This window comes from Nothobranchius furzeri, chromosome 2 (assembly GCF_043380555.1).
Source record: "Nothobranchius furzeri strain GRZ-AD chromosome 2, NfurGRZ-RIMD1, whole genome shotgun sequence".
NCBI lineage: Eukaryota > Metazoa > Chordata > Actinopteri > Cyprinodontiformes > Nothobranchiidae > Nothobranchius > Nothobranchius furzeri.
In genome coordinates, this window is record NC_091742.1 from 77,288,427 (window position 1) to 77,307,572 (window position 19,146).

Genomic DNA, 19,146 nt, shown 5'->3' on the forward strand with positions numbered 1-19,146 from the left:
CTATTATCAATAAAGTCCTCTTTAAAAATAACTTTATTCAAATCCATGATTCTGAATCTGAATGTAAATATTTTACTAAGTCAATGGTAAACTTACAATTCTGGTTTTTACTCTGGAAACAAACACAGAATAGTTTATTTCCCTTCTTTTATTGCCAGTGTTTGGACATTTTTCTGTGTATTCCAAGTGTGTGCTAATATGGATTTGGATCGTTGCTTTCATAGTCAGAGAATTCCTGCTGCTTTGCCCAAAGTGTGTTGTGTGTTTGAAGAGTCTGTCCAAGATTTGCTTTGAGATAATACATTTTAATTTATCGTGTGACTCTAATGACAACCACGACTTGTCTACTTTCAACATTACTGTAATCTTACTTTGTAAATAATTTTTGGTCGCATGTTTTGTTAAAGACTTGAAAATCAAAGTTAAGGCTTTGACTTGGCTTAGGACTTGCATGTCTTTGTACTTGATTTGGGAGAGACCAGGGGTCTCATTTATCAAACATTGCGTAGAATACTTACTAAAACCGTACTAACGAGAATGTCTCTCAGCTGCTTTTTAGTCACATCCCGCCCTCACCACACCCACTTACTGCCATAAATAGTCAATGCAAAGTGCCTTGTGGATCTCATGCATACACATAAGCCGGCTGTTGCAGCGCTCCGCCAATGATGATGGCGACCGTAGATCAAGGCAGATCAAGGAAGCGCAATTTCACAGAAGCAGAAATTGAGGTACCTGTGGGTGAGGTGGAGAAATGAAAGGAAGTACTTTTGCAAAACAAATAAGAGAAAATCTGCGGAGTGGCAGAGCGTTGCTGAAGCCGTCAATGTTGTGAATTCTTCAGAGAGATCTGTGGCGGATATAAAAAAATGGTCCAATCGGGATTTGATCTCCAGACTCCCGGGTGAAAGTCACACACGCTAACCGGTCAGCCAAACGGAGGTCTTCCTTGTACGATTAGCCAGGGTGGATGATCAATCGGGTCATGGTGACAGGACACACACACTGTCACAGATGCATGACATTCTGTCTCAATCTGTCCCCCTGCTGATATTCTGCATTCCGTATTCTGAGCTTCAGGTTGTGTGTGTGTGTGTGTGTGACCTTTATTTCCTGTAAATTGACTTGATTTGGGACTTGCATGTCTTGGGCTTGAATTGGAGTTTGTATGTCCTGTAAATTGACTTGGCTTGCATCTTAAATGTCCTCTGAATAGACTTGATTTGAGACTTGACTATCTTGGAACCTAACTGAAGATTTGAATGGAAAAACTTGATACCTTCTCGTGACTTGCGAAACAATGACTTGGTCTGTACGCTGCTGTAAACTGATTATTGCTTCAAAAAGCCTGATTCATACGTCTCTATCAGCTCCACAAGGGAGAGACGCACACGCACTGACAGAGACGTTTTCCTCTCAGACTTCTCCGTCACCTGGGGGGTGTTGCAAAGCAATCCCCCACCAGGACAACAGAGGGCGTAGCGCTTTTTTGTGGTATCATGCCACCATTACACTCATGTATCTGGTCCACCATAGTGTATTTACTATTGCCACCCTGTGTGAACATGCCGAGAGCCCTTGCCCTGACCTATAGTTGTGTAGAGTTGTTCTGAACCCAAGCAAACATAGGAGTATAAATCAGCCTTAAAAAGTGAAACACACTTATGACTAAAAACTGGATGTAGATGTTGAAGTGTAGATGTTCTTATTGCAGTGTTTCCCTTACATAGGCCTCTCAGGCTCTAAATAAGTTTTGATAAAAGGACAAACAACTAAGTCCTTCAGGGGTACTTCTGAGTTAAAAAAACTCTCATGAAATACGTATGTGGAGTAACCAGGTAGGTAGGTTTTAACTGTTGCACACCTGCAACGCCTGCCTCCAGAGGGTTAATCATCCAATCAAAGCTAACCTGCCTCTGATAAAGAAGCTCATGAGGTTTGTTGTCTGATTGGTGTGTGTGTGTGTGTGTGTGTGTGTGTGTGTGTGTGTGTGTGTGTGTGTGTGTGTGTGTGTGTGTGTGTGTGTTTGTGTGTGTGTGTGTGAGATAACCAGTGACCAGAACGGGGATTCACTTCACAAATGTTGTAATCTTACTTATGCCCCTTCATGTTTGCAGCAGTTAACACTGTAAACCCCCCCCCCCCCCCACCCACCCACCCACACACACACACACACACACACACACACACAACCCCACCCCCACACACGCAGGTCACTCCTAAAGTCTAAATATAAAAGGGTGTGTCAGATCTGTGTGTGTGTGTGTTTCAGCAACACAGAAAGGGCTTTCTTATGTGGCTCCATACTGCCTGGGGTGACCTCACCCTGTCTGGACACCCCACTGTAACCCAACACACACACACGCACACACACACGCACGCACACACACACACACACACACACACACACACACACACACACACACACACACACACACACACACACACACACACACACACAGGCACACACACAGGCACATGCACCATACTGTACAGTCTTGTAGGCCAGAGTGAAGTGAAGCATGTCTTTCGGAGTGACTCCGAGAACAGCTGAGATAAATGATATTTTTATTTTTGTTCAAGGAAGAAAACCTCCTTTTAGCAACAGGTAAAATGCACAAGGAACCAGATCCTCTACAGTTTAGTTTTAGAGTTGTTTTAGTTCTTTGCATGAAAAGAAAGAAAGTGTGTTTGGAACTGTTATGCATCTCACTAATCAGATTTGTGTATGTGTGTATTATTAATATCTGCTTGTTACATGAATTAATCTTCATCTTGTTGTGAAGGACAGCGAGGCTCTGACCCTGCAGTATTTGCTTACTGGAGTATGTTCACTCAGTTTTTGACATTTCATGTTTTAAAGTTTTCTTAACAAAGGAGATAATCGAGGTTTGTACGTGTCACACTGGGAGAAGTCGCTGTATAAAATGTTGACAGCGCCTCATGTCCTGCTGTACGATGCAAGATTTAGTGGATGCCGGGTAAATTCTTCGGTCAGTCCAACAATGAGTGGAATGCGTTAATGCTCTAAAAGGAGGAGGCAGCTGTGATCAAGCTCTTGGCGAGGGAAAAGAAGCCGGTTGCATCTGTCACTGCAGAACTTCTCTAGAACTTCTCCGTTCAGATCGGGCCAGACAGGAAGTCAAACACGAGCAACTTTCAAGAAACACATGCAGCTTTTCGGTTGCATAGCTCATAAAAGAAAAGTAATTACCTGTGAAACCTCCATAGCCAAAATAAACGATACAGAAAATAAATAACAGAGCTTTTTGGATAAACGCTGCCAGATTTCTCATTGCTTGTTATCGCGTGAACTGGTGAAATCAGGCGTGGCCTCGTGGGACCAACTGTGTGGAACGTTTTCACTGGCGTTTGACACTGTCTCTGTGGAAAGAGTCTTGCTGCTAATGCATCCCGTGGAAAGGCTGGGTTAGCAGTCGAAGAAGGTCCTGACCTATGTGGACTTGATAGGCTGGGTCCTTACAAGGATGCTGCCCCTAAACTTGGACACAGGTTTTGTCTAAGACAGTTGAAAGTTGCACGGTACGACCCCGACTTTAGTCCGACGACCATGTCTGGTCCAAAGATGATTAAACTGACTTATTTGAATATTGGTTATGACCTTTGGAAACTTGGCCCTTTTTATTTTCTTCTGTAAAAGCACGACTTCCAGCTCCAGCAGCTTCCCCCATGTGTGAAGAAATGAGCCTCGGTTCATAACTTCAACAGAAGCATACGTCTGCTGGCTCAGTCCTTTCACAGTCCTCTTACTATCGCACTAATTATGTTCCACATGTCGGCTTTATGGTTGACTTTGGTTAACTACAGGTGTGTGTGTGTGTTTGACAAATTACAGCTTGTTTCCCCTCAGGTCGTCTCCTCCCATGATTCTTTGTTCTTCGCTACTTCCTATTTCTCACCGTCTGCTTCCATTCTTTTGACATCTTCAACCTTTATTTTCATTCTTTCCCTTTGAGTCTTATTTTTTTATAATTAGATGTGGAATTGTGAGATATTTCCATGTTTCCTTGCTTTGTCCTTTCCTGACTCCGTTTTTGTTTCTTTGGGAAAAGTGTGGATTATTGGTCAAAGTTAAAGCTACATTTGTGGTCTCAGCAAGGCCAAAAACCCAACAGTATGTTTGTTATCATCGGCCAGTACAGTTTGTTTAACCAGTCCTACATCGTTTAGATTGCTGGATAATGAAAAGTCATTTTCTTTTTGTGTGTGTGTGTGTTTCGTTTTTACTCGTTTGCTACTTAGTAATGCAGTTACACTGCTGATCTGTGCTAAAACATAGCTATGACTAATAATTGGCTACCTTGTGCTAGCATGTGCTAGTAAGGCTAGCATCTTTCTGTAGCTGGTAAGTTTATTTAATCACCGTGTTAATCACACACTTACTGTTATGTTAACATGCTAAAGCTAAATTAGCATTATTAGCTCTATTTTTAAGAATACACAATGAAGTGATCAGGCTCGGGGTGTGTTGCCTCTTAAATGGTCTGGGTGGAAACAGCTCTCTGATCACAATCTTTCCATTAGATTGGATTTGACAGGTCTATGCCCTCTCACTTCATTATTTTATCTTGTCCGCCCTCAAATAGAATAAATTAGATTCAATTGTTTACAGACACATTTTAAGTGTTGTGATAAATAGTGAATATTCAGTTTAACAGAAAGGCTTTTCTTTTATTGTGTTATTTGAATATGTCAATGTTTATGAAAGTTTTTCTTTTGATTAATTAAGGTTTCATAATACATAAAATAAAATGGTGCTTTTTGGGTCAAAACCAGCTCAGTGGCCTAGTGGTAGAGTACTGGGAGATCAGGGTTCGATTCTTGGATGGGTCAGACCAAAGTCTTTGAGAAAATGGGACCCAATGCCTCCCTGCTTGACACTCAGCATTAAGGGGTTGGATTGGGGGGTTAAACCACCGAATGGTTCCTGAGCGCAGCTGTGTCTGCAGCTCACCGCTCCCCCAGGGGATGGGTCAAATACGGAGAACACATTTCACACACACATAAGTGTGTGTGACAACTGGTGGGACTTTTTAATGATTATAAAAAATATGGGATTCAGAAAATAAAAAAAGGAAAAAAAAAATTATGTTGTGCAGTCAGTTGTCATCAGAGCAGCTGGAAAATTAATGTGAAACTATGTTTTGAATATTGAAATCGTTCAATACAGGGAAAAAAATCTGGATTTTTTTTTCACATTGTCTTGATCAGAGCACAGACTCTTATCATTTTAAATAAGTTGTGTAAAAATTCACCTTCCTGTTTTGTTGTTGGTATTGTCGTCGGCCCGTTCAGTAATCATAATGGTTAGCCCCGCCCATCATTGCGTTTTTGTCCTTCAGACTTCTTTCATCCCCTCATCTCTTTGTGTATAGTTTACACCACACTGAGCCACAGAGCCGCCATGTTTTCTCTTCTTTGTCGCCTCAAAAACACCCTGAAACATCCCAGCAATGCTCGAACAGCACAGTCTTCACCACTGTGTGATATGCAGCCACCACAGTGTCAAACAGACACACACACAGTTTATTACAGAGGAATGTGATGGTTTTGTGGGAAGTTTGGTTCAGCCTGTTTTGGAGATGCTCTTTAGGGCACAGTTGTCATGGACCCGGAGACAATTTAGCAAAAATGTCCCTCAAAATGGGTTTTAAAGGACTGGTCGTCTTGGCAGCAAGACGGTGTCCTTAAAAGACTGTTTTATTTTAACGATGAGCTTCTCCTTCCTTTTTCTTTTCTGAATGTTGCCTTGTTAGCTTTCCAACTGTTTCCCTCGTCTCAACCGCATCACGTGTTTGTCTTCAGATCGAGGACGGAGGGAAGGCTGCTCACTGCAAGAGGCTGAAAGTTGGAGATGAGCTCATCAACATCAACGGATCGGCCCTTTACGGCAGCCGACAGGAAGCTCTCATCCTCATCAAGGGCTCGTATCGGATACTGAAACTCACAATCAGGAGGTAAGCACACACTGGAGTTAACAGTGATTCTTTTAAATTATTGGCATTTGTATTATTAAAAAGCTACACGTAGTGCGTCTGACATTCTGTTTAAACATTTTGTGGACATGTCAAAGTTAATTCATGTAAAGTTTGTGTAATAGTACAACAGTAGTAGAGGGAGAGCCACTTAAACCTCCAACACTGTTCCACTACATCAGACCTAAACATAAATGATAAATAAATGAGCATTTTCTTTTAGTTCTGCTCAAGGATTTTTGTCTTAAGTTTAGATATTTAATGCCATTAAATCAAAGATATCCTTAAAATGAGCTGTGTCAAAAAATCACATCACAGATTTTTTTATTCTAAGCATTTTAATTCATGTAATAGGGAGCCTATTTCACGCCCGTCTACTTCCGGTAGACGGGTCCCCGGAAGAACGAAAAAATGAACGCAAGTCAACAGGGCTAAAAATGCTATTTTCTAAGCCCGCTTGTTTTGTGGCTTGGATTTCACACATGATGTTTGTGAATTTTAAAGAAGCATTTTGATACCAAGAAAGGTCTTATTTTCAAACAGGAGGAAATGCTATTTTAGGTTTTGTGTGAAAATAAGTCCAAATGTACAAATATGCTTCACGAAAGTGAAGTTATCGAACCAGACATGGAGAAAACTGAGGGAAAAGGGCTGGAGGTTCAGCAAACTTCCCACAGGAGGAAAGAACCACCATAAATCTGGTCATTTGGTAAGTAGCAGCTACGCTAGGGGAGATTCTGTGGTGACGTCACATTTGCGACTTGTCGATTTCTAGTTTGTAGTCATGCAAATTACGAACTTTTACAAGCTGATAAATCTCAACGTACGTAACAGGTGTGGTGGAAACACCCATCATTACTTTTCATTTAAATTGCAGTACAACATATGTGTGATCCAGGGCCTAAGGCAAAGCGGATTAGAAAATAGCATTTTTAGCCGCGTTGACTTGAATTTATTTTTTCGTTCTTCCAGGGACCCATGAACCGCCTGGAAAGGGAGGAGACTTGGACTCCCTATAAATAAATTACTGTACATGTCTTTTATTTTGAAAGTTTGTGTGTTTTTCACTGCTCTCGTGTTTGACTTCCTGTTTGGCCCGATCCAAAGTCCTGTGTTTGAAGCATTCTGCAAGCATAACGCATAAAATAACAGCCAAAGCATAAATGTTGCGTACATTTCAGCAAAAGCATAAAACATTCAAATCAACATGACAATATCAAACAGTGGATTATAAAATTTTATGAAAAATGTAAAATAATATTGAAATTTACACTTGCACCTTGTTTCTGGGATGTGCCTGTGACACGCTGGTTTGCAACCAGTGGAAACACACATCCACTTTACCACGTACCACACATGATACCACACGATACACATGACGCTTACTCACCCAGTGGAAAGTGGAAAACGAGATGGTCTTTGCCATTTTAAGAGTAAATGCAATTGGAAAACTCACTTTCAAGACTTTCCAGTGTAATCACAAAATCTCGTTCCGTCGTTTTGAAGGCGGTAAAAGATGCTGCCACCTAGCCATCAGTGCTGGAATTGCATCACAAAAAATAAACAGTAAGTGTTTATTGTTTAATGTGTGTAAATTCTTCATGAAAAGTTGGTACACTGCTTTTAAGAATCACTTCAGTATCATAACATGATACTGAAATACTCCTGTATACCAACGTTTTCTTTCACCCCTACAAAATATGCTTTTCTTGTTTTTGCTTTATTGGGTTAACAAGATCAGCCTGAATGTGAGAAAGTGAACCTGTATTTTCCTTTTCTTCACATTTTAAAGCATCATCAGTATTTTTGGCCCCAGAAGCAAAGCTAACAGCAGGAACATTTCCATTCTCTGAAATAAATTCCAGTTGGCATCTTAACATTTAATTAGAGGATGTGGGTTAAAACCCCGTAGACCATCTGAGGTCACTTAACAGCATTTCCATGTTTAAACTCTAAAGTTTAGATTGTAATGAGCTACACTGTAAAATATATGTATTTGCCTTTTTTTAAACAACAAAAATATTCCATAAATAACCTTTAAAAGGTAGAGAGTAGCATCTAAATGAGTTTAAAAGTGCATTTGAGGTCAAATATGTGCAGATTCAGCTGAGAGATTCAAAAACTTTGAAAGAAACTTTACACTGATGCTAGAAAATAAGTTGTTTTAGTGAAAATTTAAAGAAAAGTGGGACAGAAAGGGTAAGAAATAATGAAAGAATTATGTCAGATGTTATGTCCTGATATACTTTAAAGGAGTGGAAAACTGAAACAAAAAGTTTTTAATTGTTATTTCTGATTATAATCAGTTACTCTGGGTACACATGCAGACTGAACATGAAAATAGTCTCCTACACCTATCTTCTGCATTAGCTTCTAATAGAAAATAGACGGTGAATCTCTAGGATGCGAAAATCCTGACAGATCTACGTCACGCTGTCACTTAACATTCATGGACTCACCCATCTTGACTCGATGGGGAAGGATGTTGGTTTAGCGTCTAGGAAACGGCAGAGAACGTCTTGGCTAGTAGAAGCCAAGCATTAGCAACTACACCACACAGCAAAACTCCTCCAGGCTTGTGTTATTTGTGGAGATTAAACATCAGCATTGCAGAGCAAACAGCAAATTAGATATGAGATGTCCAAATATCCGTAAATGGACCATTTTAGGAAATAAGACTCATAATCCTGTCGTCTGAAGCTCTCCTTTGACCTGGCAATCTTAAAGAACCTGAAACAGGTGCACCTGGGACTTTTGTACCGAATGTGACTTACAAGTCATTCATTCCTGCTATAGTGACCACAGCAAATGAATGAAACGAGTGAACCACATATTTAAACTGGACCTAAAAAGCATTGTTCTGAGTATGAAATAGCTCAGACCCTTGAAACATACAGTCCAGGTACCATATTTAATCATTCTAAAATCACTCTGAATATGGTTTTTGTCTCAATTCTTAAATAACGTTAGCATGGCAAGCCAGACTAAATAAATGTATTATTTAGTCTGGCAACGCTCCATTGATGGCTCTCGGTTGTGGGGCGGGTTCTACCGTTGTCTTTCAAATGATCTCCGCATTCCACTGGACAATGAATGTGACATACTCTTGTTTCACTCTGTTGCATCATCCCACCCACCAGGCATATAGAGTGCCCTGATTGGCCCACAAAGCGGATAAAGCTCTGTGATTTGTTCACTAAGCAGATAGAGCACTATGATTGGCCCACCATTATGGACCAATCACAGCTCTTTATGTGTTTGAAACCCCTCTAGAGAGCTGTGATTGGCCAGCCAGAATGCTGTTGGGGCTGCAGCGGTTCCAGTGGAGCATTCCTAGACCAGACTTTGCAAAGCAAGAATTTGGTCTAGTTCACTAGGCTAAAATAACGTTTGATGTTGCTCTGCAAATATTGCTGGCTTACTTTATTTGAAGTATATAGTGTAGTTTGTGGTTTTGGATCAAGTTTTCTTTGCTGAAAGATTTGCAGAGGTCCTCCAAGTCCTTGACATTTTGTTAAACCAAGCAGCCCTTTGTCCTATGTACTGTTGGTCTTTGTGTGAAAGGAAGCACATGTTCAGTAATGTTTTCATTCATCTTTTTGAACAAGAAATGAAAACCTGAAATCTTTTGTCTATGTGTGTGTGTTTTTTTGTCGGCCTCTGTTGCGCTGACATTGATCCTCTCCATCTTGATTGGAGCCTGCAGCCATTGTGGAAGTTTTTATGAGTTTCACAACCATTAGCTTGTCATCTTGGACAGCTTCAGACAGCTGTTTGGCAGAGATGCATCTTGTTCCTGTGTGGAAACCAGGTCAGGCGTCCAGCTCTCAGAGCCTAGCGGGGGTTTCCTGCAGCAGGCGGACCCGTCTCCAGAGCTGTGTGTACGGTGCAATTACACAGATTCACACAGATAGAGCTCAGCCTTAGGAATGCTACGGGTTATGATGGGAATCTCACCCTGGTAATTCTCTCTGTGTGTGTCAGTGTCTGGTATGGGTCAAGTGTCCGACTTTTAAGGGGATTTCCTACTCGGTGTTTGGTCAGAGTTATCGCATACAAGAAACATTTCAGTGCAGTTGAGCAATGACGGAAGTTATTTTTGAGATACTCTCATAGTGGACAAACGTGTGCTTTGACAGCTTAATTCTTTTAAAGTTAGATCTTCTTACATAAATCAAAAATGTTCAGATTCGTTGATGCTCTGATGTGACCACCATGTTACTGTTTCCAATCCAGACTTTTCTTAGTAAAAAGATATACTTGCTTTCTTCTTGCATCTCTGACAGCTCAAGAGTAATCTGTACCAAGTCGAAAGCAACATGAGCATAACCAATAGCAAAGAAGGAGAGAGTTGCACATTTTCTAGCTGTCAATGTTTTGAGTTTGTATCAGGTAAAGATGATAATTTTAAAGAGATATTCAACCTCAAAGCAAAAATGTTTTTTTTTTCTTGCCATATTTCCCAGAGTTCGATAAGTGGGAAAAAGCACTTTGTGACCAGCCCAGTTATTATTCTAATCTGGCAGTATTCTGTTTGTTTTAGCTTAGCATAAACAATGTAAGTGAATGGTAACCGCTAGCATTTCATATGAAAAAGCCAAGAAAATTACTCAGTAGGGCCGGGCAATAAATAAAAAAAAAAAAGTGTTGTTATTGAAATTTCTGACTCTTGTCGAGATAATTGTCCTCATGTCAATACATTTGATAATAAAAAAATTAAAAGATGAGTTTAAATTATTCCTGTGACAAAGAAGATACTGGGGGGGCGGGTCCGACTTGATAGTTTCACTGTCTATTTCCTTTCTGCGGGAAATACAGGTAATGTGGTTTGAAGCAAAGTTTTACATTTAAAATGCATGTCCAACTCAGAATGAGCAATCATATTTCAAAAGAACAAGTACTACACTGTTTCTCAGTGAATAAGACCTTCAAAGTAGGCTGCAGACTCTGTTTTATCTAGCTTCAGAAACACTACAGCAAGTTTAAAGAATCAGCAGGTGATCAACAGACTTCTTCACAGCTTCTTGAACAGGTGTGTTAGAGCAGGGAAACAACAAAAAACTCCCAAGACCAGGATTGGTACCCCCTGCCCTACACTCCAACCAAACTTCAAGGCCTTTGTTAATGAATGGCTACAGTGTTTTTGGGACGCCTGGTTTGAGGCTTTGATGGACTTGAAGTTGGAGCATGTAGGCCAGCTATGGGATCACTACCTTTTCAAGGATGTAGCCATGTTTTACAGCAACACCTGGAAAGTTCATAACCATGTACACCGAACACCTGCAACGTTTAGACAATAATAGCATATTTTAGCCTAGTCTGCTGCACTTTGACCCATTTCACCGGTCATGTCACTGGTCTGGTTCTTATAATGACCACAGAAACAAGTAACCTTCTGGAAAGTTCTGTAGCTGTCTCCTAGCCAGACATTGCACACGCGCATGCTCGCGCGCCAGCACACACACACACACACACACACACACACACACACACACACACACACACACACACACACACACACACACACACACACACACACACACACACACAGCTCTTTTAGGTTTGATGGAATACTCACATTCACACACTTGGCTCTTGTTTCATAGTTTTAACAGTGGAAAAGGCCCCTTAGTTAAAAGCCAGAATGTGTTACCACCTCATTTAGTGGCACAGAGGGATTGTTGGAACGATGATGGCAATGGAGTGAATGGAGGCCCATACTTTCTATTAGGTTTGTGATAGAAGTGTGAAAAGGCACGACGTGGTGTTTTGTGTTTATGAAGGTGGTTCTGTCAATTTTGTGGTAATTTCCAACACTTAAAAAGCAGACTAAGAAACCGAAACATAGCTGTTTTTTGCAGTTCATTTAGTGTCACACTGTTACAAGGCACCCTAAAATGAGATCATTAAAGCTTTCGGTCTTCATTGTAATCTACTGTACATAGGAAATATGAAAAAGTATGACAAACTCTGAAGCCACATTTTTTTGTACTCCATTGTAAATTTGATCCGTGCAAAGAAGGGTGAATATATGAAGCTACAATTTTCAGGATGTATTAAAGCCATCTGTACCCTGGAACAAGAATATTTTCATCAAAGAATATCAGATGGGTATTTAAAGCTACTATCTGGAATATTTTATATTGAACGGCACCATCTAGTGGCTGACAGATGCACTGCACCTTATGCCATGGTTTTCACTTACGTATTTACCATCGACATATATACTGGACAATTCATTTCCATAGGCTCCAATAACGCGTTTTTGAGGGGAATTGGGAGGTGGCCACCACCGCCGTTTTGACCGTGTCACAGGTTCCGTCAAGCCCAGACAATTCCACAAAAGGCAAGAGAGGAGAAGCTGAGGGTGGGGCTGTAAGGCTGGGATCAACTGACGACACCCGGTCGAACTAGCTACAAGCTAACTTGAAGCTAATCCAAAGCTAACGTGGAGGTGGGAGCTAAGCTAACAGAGGTAGCAACCTATCTACAACCGGAGTTAACTGTGCACAACACCAGAGCTTCTGAGTCAGAGATACGCCGGGCTGACCGCTGGGTAAAACCGGGTGGAACACAGAGGTCTCCCGAGAGCTCCACAAGCCGGCAGCCGCACAGCAGACAAGCGCCGCTGTGATCAGAGATGCGCAGAGCTGCCGCTGGGGAGAACCGGGTGGAAAACATCTATTTCCATCCAGAGCTCCACAAGCCGGCAGCCCGCGCAGCAGACAGGAGCCGCGATCAGACAGCGATGCGCCGAGCTGCGGGGAGGGGAGAACCGGGTGGAAAACAGAGGTCTCCCGAGAGCTCCACAAGCCGATAGTCGGAACCCAGCTCCAACCAACATGTTATATTTCAACCCATTTTCTAAAGTGCAGCATTATGTTAAATGCACTGGGTTTTACCCTATTAAATTTAAATTTCATGGTTAAACAGTACATGTTAAAATCTAAGCTCAGCTCGGCAGTGACCTAAAATACATAAATATAATTTTACTTACCGAAAAAAATGAAGTGGAGACTCCTTGGACGCTCTATTAGTGCAATTAATGCCACAGCAAGTCATTTTGTCCAACAATTGCACGAATAATATCCAAAAATTAGTGCACAAAAGCTACAACTAATGGTCTACGTTGAGAGACTGAAAATGACTGAACAGTTTTCAGGCGAGACCGAGGCTCAGACTGAGGCCTTTCCCCGGAGCTAGCTCTGTGGTCACGTGGGTCTGATGCTCATTAATTATACAGAATTTTAAGCTTTTAATACACTTAAACAGAAGAGTGAGAAAAAAAATTCACCCCCTTCAGAGTTGTCATGAGTGTAAACTAGATCATTTAAACCTAAAACATGTTTTGGTACCAGGCTGTAAACATGTTTATTTCTGCTGTGAAATTGGTATTTTTAACATGGGAGTCAATGAGGATTTGCTGGCTTCTGACACCAGCCCCCAGCGGATGAAAGTGGTACTGCAATTTATTTCATTTCCCATTGGCCTCAATTTCTGTCCCGCATTGTGGGGGCTTGGCATTTACATCCGAAAGCAACACCTCTTGTTTTTGACCGAAGACCTCTAACTGACAGAGCTGAAACACATTGTTTTACAATAAATGGTAAATGGCCTGTATTTGATATTGTGCCTTCTGGAGCAGTGTTTCCCAACCTTGGTCCTCAGGGACCACTGTCCTGCATGTTTTCCATGTTGCCCCTTCAAACACCAGTGTGTCTCTGCTGCCACACACCTGACTTAAATGAATGAGTGATTAACAGGCAGCTGCAGCACTTGATGTCCTCCTGAGAAGCCATTGTAAATCAGGTGTGCTGAAGCAGAGACATGGAAAACATGTAGGACAGTGGTCCCTGAGGACCAGGATTGGGAAACACTGTTCTAGAGTCCTGGAACCCCCCAAGGCGCTTTACAACACAATCAGTCATTCACCCATTCACACACACATTCCCACACTGGTGGTGATGAGCTACAATGTAGCCACAGCTGCCCTAAGGTGCACTGACAGAGGTGAGGCTGCCGGTCCCTCCGACCACCACCAGCAGGCAAGGGGGGTTAAGTGTCTTGCCCAAGGACACAGCGACAGACTGAATGGGGCTCGAACCTGCAACCTTCTGATTACAGGGTGAGCACTTAACTCCTGTGCCACCGTTGCCCAAATATCAGGGTTTTCCCCCAGAAAACGAGTAAAGCCTGGCGGACCGGACTGTCAGAGCGGGGGTGGGGGGGTCCTTGGTGTATGAATTTGGAGTGCTGTTGCTTGTCCTTGACGGCGTGAGTGTGTGTGACAGCGTGAGTGTGAGTGTGTGTGTATGAAGTGGACGGTCCTTTCCGTTGTTCTTCCGTGACAACGTGAGTGTGTGTGTGTGTGTGTATGAAGTGGACGATCCTTTCCATTGCTCTTCTGTGACAGCATCTGTGTGTGTGAAGCGGACGGTCCATTCCGTTGCTTGTTCTTGAAAGCGGGGGGGGGGGGGGGGGTTGCATGCACACGATCTGCTGCTGTTTCTCACCAGTATCAGCTGATAGAGGGCCCTACTTTTGTTTCACTGCAGTGCGCCGTTCGTGTCAGCGGACACCGTAGGGTCGGGGAGGGCGGAGTGGGGCATAACGTTTAGCCTGGCGGGTGACCAAGCAAAGCCTGGCAGGCCGCTTATAAAGAGCAGGGGAAACCCTAAGTATTCTCATGGTATGTTGTTTATTCATATGTAAGTATTTTAAAGATTTACTTGTCCTCGAGAAAACTCATAAACTGGCTCAGTCTAGGTACGTCCTCAAACGCTCGAGCACGCTCTGTAATGGGCATCTGTACCAAGCAAATGTCTAACGTTATTGGGTAATACTTAACTGCAGTCAGTTCAATTTGCATGGGGCTCTACGAGTCAGGGGACAGGCTTAGCAAAACTAAAAAGACGTATTGCTTATAGCATATCTCAATACAGGTTACCGCTTCTTTCCGCTGGATGTGAAAGCGGCATGCAATGAAATAGAGGCATTTTAACTGGGATCGATTCTGACGCAAAACAGGAGCGATAGCGTTCCATACAGCTGATCCCATGAGGTCACAAAATCAGAGGAGAATTGCAGCACCACACGTGATTTTGGATGTTCACACGATAACAAGCTAGGAAAAAGATGACAACATGCATCGTAAAAGGTCTGTGGCTTATTTTCTGTTCTGTTTACATCGGCTACAGAGGTTTCACGGGAAATGTTTGTTTCCGGATGTTTTACACTGCTCTTGTGTTTGACTTCTTGTCTAGAACAATCTGAAACTTCAAAGTTTGACGTGTTTTGAAAGCGTTACGCGTTGAAAATAGACTCAAAACATAACATAATAATAGCGTCTAAAACTTTAGCTGCCGGTGGAAAAGAAATCTGTCAACTATATTGGGGGCAAGATGGGGTAAGACTTTAATAGTTACAATTCTCTAAAAAGCCGTAGAAGGGGGAAACTGCATATGTAGCTTTAACTTTCTGACAAAACTATACATTATGTTTTGCCTCCGAGATATATAATATTCTTTACAGATGACATTAGATTGTTTAAGAGATGAAGTTACCTTGTAGTTTCGGAGTGTTTTTGCCTTATAAACGTGCTAACATCCATCTAGGGGTGGTTTGAGTAACCCTCCCACTGTCCTAATGGATGTGACCCCGCGAGAAAAGTTGACCGAGCAGGGTTGATGGTTTATCCCTTGGGTCCATGTGGCAGGGGTGAGGAGTGAGCACCACCTCACCCCTGCCACGTGGACCTCAAGGGTAAACCATCATTCCTGCTCAATGGTCAACTTTCCTCGCGGGGTCACCCATAAAGACATAGGGAGTGTTAAAATAGCATCCATTCATGCATAATAAAGCCTAAAATAAAAAATTTGTTGTTATTTTAACTTCTGTAACAATTGCTATTGCCTGTTAATGACATCAGTAACATCTTGAATTTAAAACGAGTGATTCTTTTTTCATTCTCACCTTTAGAGGGTGTTAGACGGAATGGTTTTGATCCCTCTTATTTTTCTAACCTGGTCTTCAGTGGTTTGTCATCTTCCTTACTTGATATGACATGTGAGTGTATTTTATTAAGCATTAGGAAGGATCCCGCGTGTCCTGTATGTTGGTGTAAGGTCATGTTAGAATTAGACTGATCAAAGCTTTGACTGAGATAGTTTTCCATGCTCTCAGTGTCTTGAACACACCAGGAAACAGCTCACTAGCTGGCCTCCCTGTTCAGAGCTTTACTGCTTCTGAATAAATGGCCTTTTCAGCTGATAGAGTGGGCAAGAAAAAGTGGATTTAATTATATGATGTAAATGCAGAGGAAGGAAATGTGGAGCTGGCGAGGAGAGATGATTTAAAAATGGTGCTTTTGTGTAACATTTCTGCTTGACTCAGATCTGTGACTTGGAGGCCGAGTTTTGCTTTATAAATGGGGTTCTTTGTATCTGACAAATTTTCATGGAGTTGCTTTTATAACTGTTGACTGTGGATCACCCTCTAAATCTCATTAACTTTGCTTTATTTATTTATTTTTTGTTCTATTTCGGCTGAAGCCCTCCCTCAATTTCATCCTTCACTTGGTGTATTGTATTTAATACTCAAAGGAGAGCTGGTCAAAGGAAGGCCTACAGGCTGAATTTACTGGCCTGCCTGGCAGTTCAGTGCTGGATGAACATTCTGTAGTAAAGTTTTAACAAGCCCATTGAAGAGTGCAGGGGTTCAACGCTGCGGTTAACCAGCATTGTTCTCTTTGTAAAGGCTGCTCTTTTTCTGGAGGAGGAAAGGAAACCTGACAAAAAGGTGCAAAATACTGAGCTAAATTATACATTAGAATTGGGCTGAATGATTATATGATCTCCAACTCGGAGGGTGTTTTTGAGCACTCATGACTGACCCAGAACTATTGTGTTATGTGTTTCACACACCCAGGGTGCTGGGTTGCAGTAGCCCTCTATTGCTTGTGGCATTCTCCAGCACTTCCTAAAAGATCCTAAGTTTTTCCAAGTCCAGAGAGGATGTATAATCCCTCCATCAAAACACAGGACTCCCCAAATCACCTCAAATAATTTCTTTTGATGAGGAGCTGTGGCTGTGCTCCTAGCAACTCCCAGGGCGAGGGGGTTTGTGCTCCTTTGGATATCGCTAAAGGGCCATTTATTTTAGCCATTCTTGACCTCCCAAACCATGTTGCTCGTCAGGACTGGCATCACACGTGTCATGCAAAAACATGAGTGGAGAGGACATCTTTTTCCCTGTTGCACACACCTTGATTTGTGACACTTGTCGCACAGCAGTTTGTTTCTACACATTTCTCTACAGCTGAACATCACCCACAAGGGAGCACTCATTGCAGATGTTTCATAAACTTGAGAGGTGCTTTAAAGTGAAAAAATGAGCTAAATGTTGTTGTTGTATGGGAAATTGAATACTTACTCGTGACTATTCTTCAATGTTTCAGTAGGGAAGGCTGTTGAACTGCAGAGGGTTCTGAAGCTGAAATGGAAACTTCACTCTTTTAATGTCAGAATTTGCTCTCAACCTCTGTTCTGTGCATTTCAGCCAAGCCAGCCTACGAGTGAAGATCATTTCAGCCACCTGTATGTGGGATTTTGTTCTTTTAGACTGTCCAAATCTTAGTTAGAATGTAGATGGACCAGTTCACCATTTGAAAGCACCCAACAGTGCAGACAAAGTCCTATCTTCTCAGTCCATCTCTTGATCAATTTTGCCGTTCTTCATGAAAAGATTGAAGTACTTCAGCTTCCCTGTTTGTGGCAGAGGCTCACTCCCAGCTGGGAGGAAGCATTCCACCTTTTTCCAATAGCAAACCATAGCTTCAGATGTGGAGGAGCTGACTCATTTTTGGCTGCAACACCCCCCCCCCCCCCCCCCCCCCAAGCTGGAGATCCTGGCCTTTTGGAAAATGATCAAATGAATACCAACATCTTTGAGTGAGTTTGGTGATTTTCGTGTGAACGTTTGCTTTGCTTTTATGTGGCAGTTTGTTCCCAATATTGTCAGGAAAAGAATTTAGCTGCTCTGTTGTCTAGACCTGGAAATGTTGCTTCCCTAGCACTTCCTGTTTTCACCAACCCCTTTGTTTGTGTGTGTGTGTGTGTGTGTGTGTGTGTGTGTGTGTGTGTGTGTGTGTGTGTGTGTGTGTGTGTGTGTGTGTGTGTGTGTGTGTGTGTGTGTGTGTGTGTGTGTGTGTGTGTGAGAAAGAGAATTTATGTCAGTGGGTAGCTGTGTTGGCAGTAGAGTCATTCTCTAGCTAATGCACCATTTCCTGTCCATCCCAAAGCTTTCCCTCCAAACTTCCTGTTCAGCTTGGTCCTAATGTGTTTGTGCCAAAAGAAGTGGTTTTCATCGGAAGCTAGCTAAAACTAAACAGTTTGTTTACGGCTGTTGATCAAACAGGAAGTTGCTCTTTGTACGCAGGTGTGTCTGTGTAAATTACATTAACGGTAAAATAAACATAAGGTACATTTTTATGTAGCAGGTTTTTATTTAACCTTGTTTTATATTTACAGGAAGTAAAGCAAGTGCTCAAAAAACACTGTTGTTGATAACAATAAATTTTTGAAGTGACCTTCACTCAGGAGAGCAATGCTATGTGCATGGCCTTAGCAGGATTTTAGAGTAAATTTTAATAATGAAAATGCTCCTGAATGCGTGACAGAGGGTAGGAGTTTGACAAGGTTTGAATATGCAGTATGGAGTGTGGTGGCTTCATGCAGCTTGGTTCTAAAGATAAAGGTTCAAGGTTGTCTTTATTAATCCCCAAGGGGGAAATTGAATTGCCTTGGACAAGTAAACACAACATGCATATCCACACAATAAAACATTCACTGGTCCTGATAAAATATGAAAATATCAAATATACAATCATACGATATGGTCATTGTAAAAACGCACTGCAGCTGGAATAAAAGAGTTCCTAAAACGTTCAGTGGAGCACCGGGGCATTAACATTCGCCCACTGAAAGGACTTGCCCCTTTAAGCCTTTGCACAAGGAAGTGGTCTGCTACCTCTACAATCCAAAGAAGCAGCTTTCCTCCTGACCTACCAGAATTACACTTACAGTCACAACTATTACGGGGCTTTTTCAGAAATATCTACAGAAAAGGACACTGATGAAAAGTTATTTTTTTC

The 19,146-nt window shown here is 41.9% G+C and overlaps 1 protein-coding gene across 2 annotated transcripts in view; it reads left to right on the top strand.

Annotated features, from left to right (window-relative positions):
* The window catches only part of shroom4 (shroom family member 4), a 101,214-nt gene that overhangs the window by 37,868 nt on the left and 44,200 nt on the right, over window positions 1–19,146 (top strand). For both annotated transcript variants that reach the window (XM_015946365.3, XM_015946366.3), the window contains exon 2: window positions 5,827–5,978. In XM_015946365.3, coding sequence (XP_015801851.3) covers window positions 5,827–5,978 — 152 coding nt within the window. The remainder of the gene's footprint in view (window positions 1–5,826; window positions 5,979–19,146) is intronic.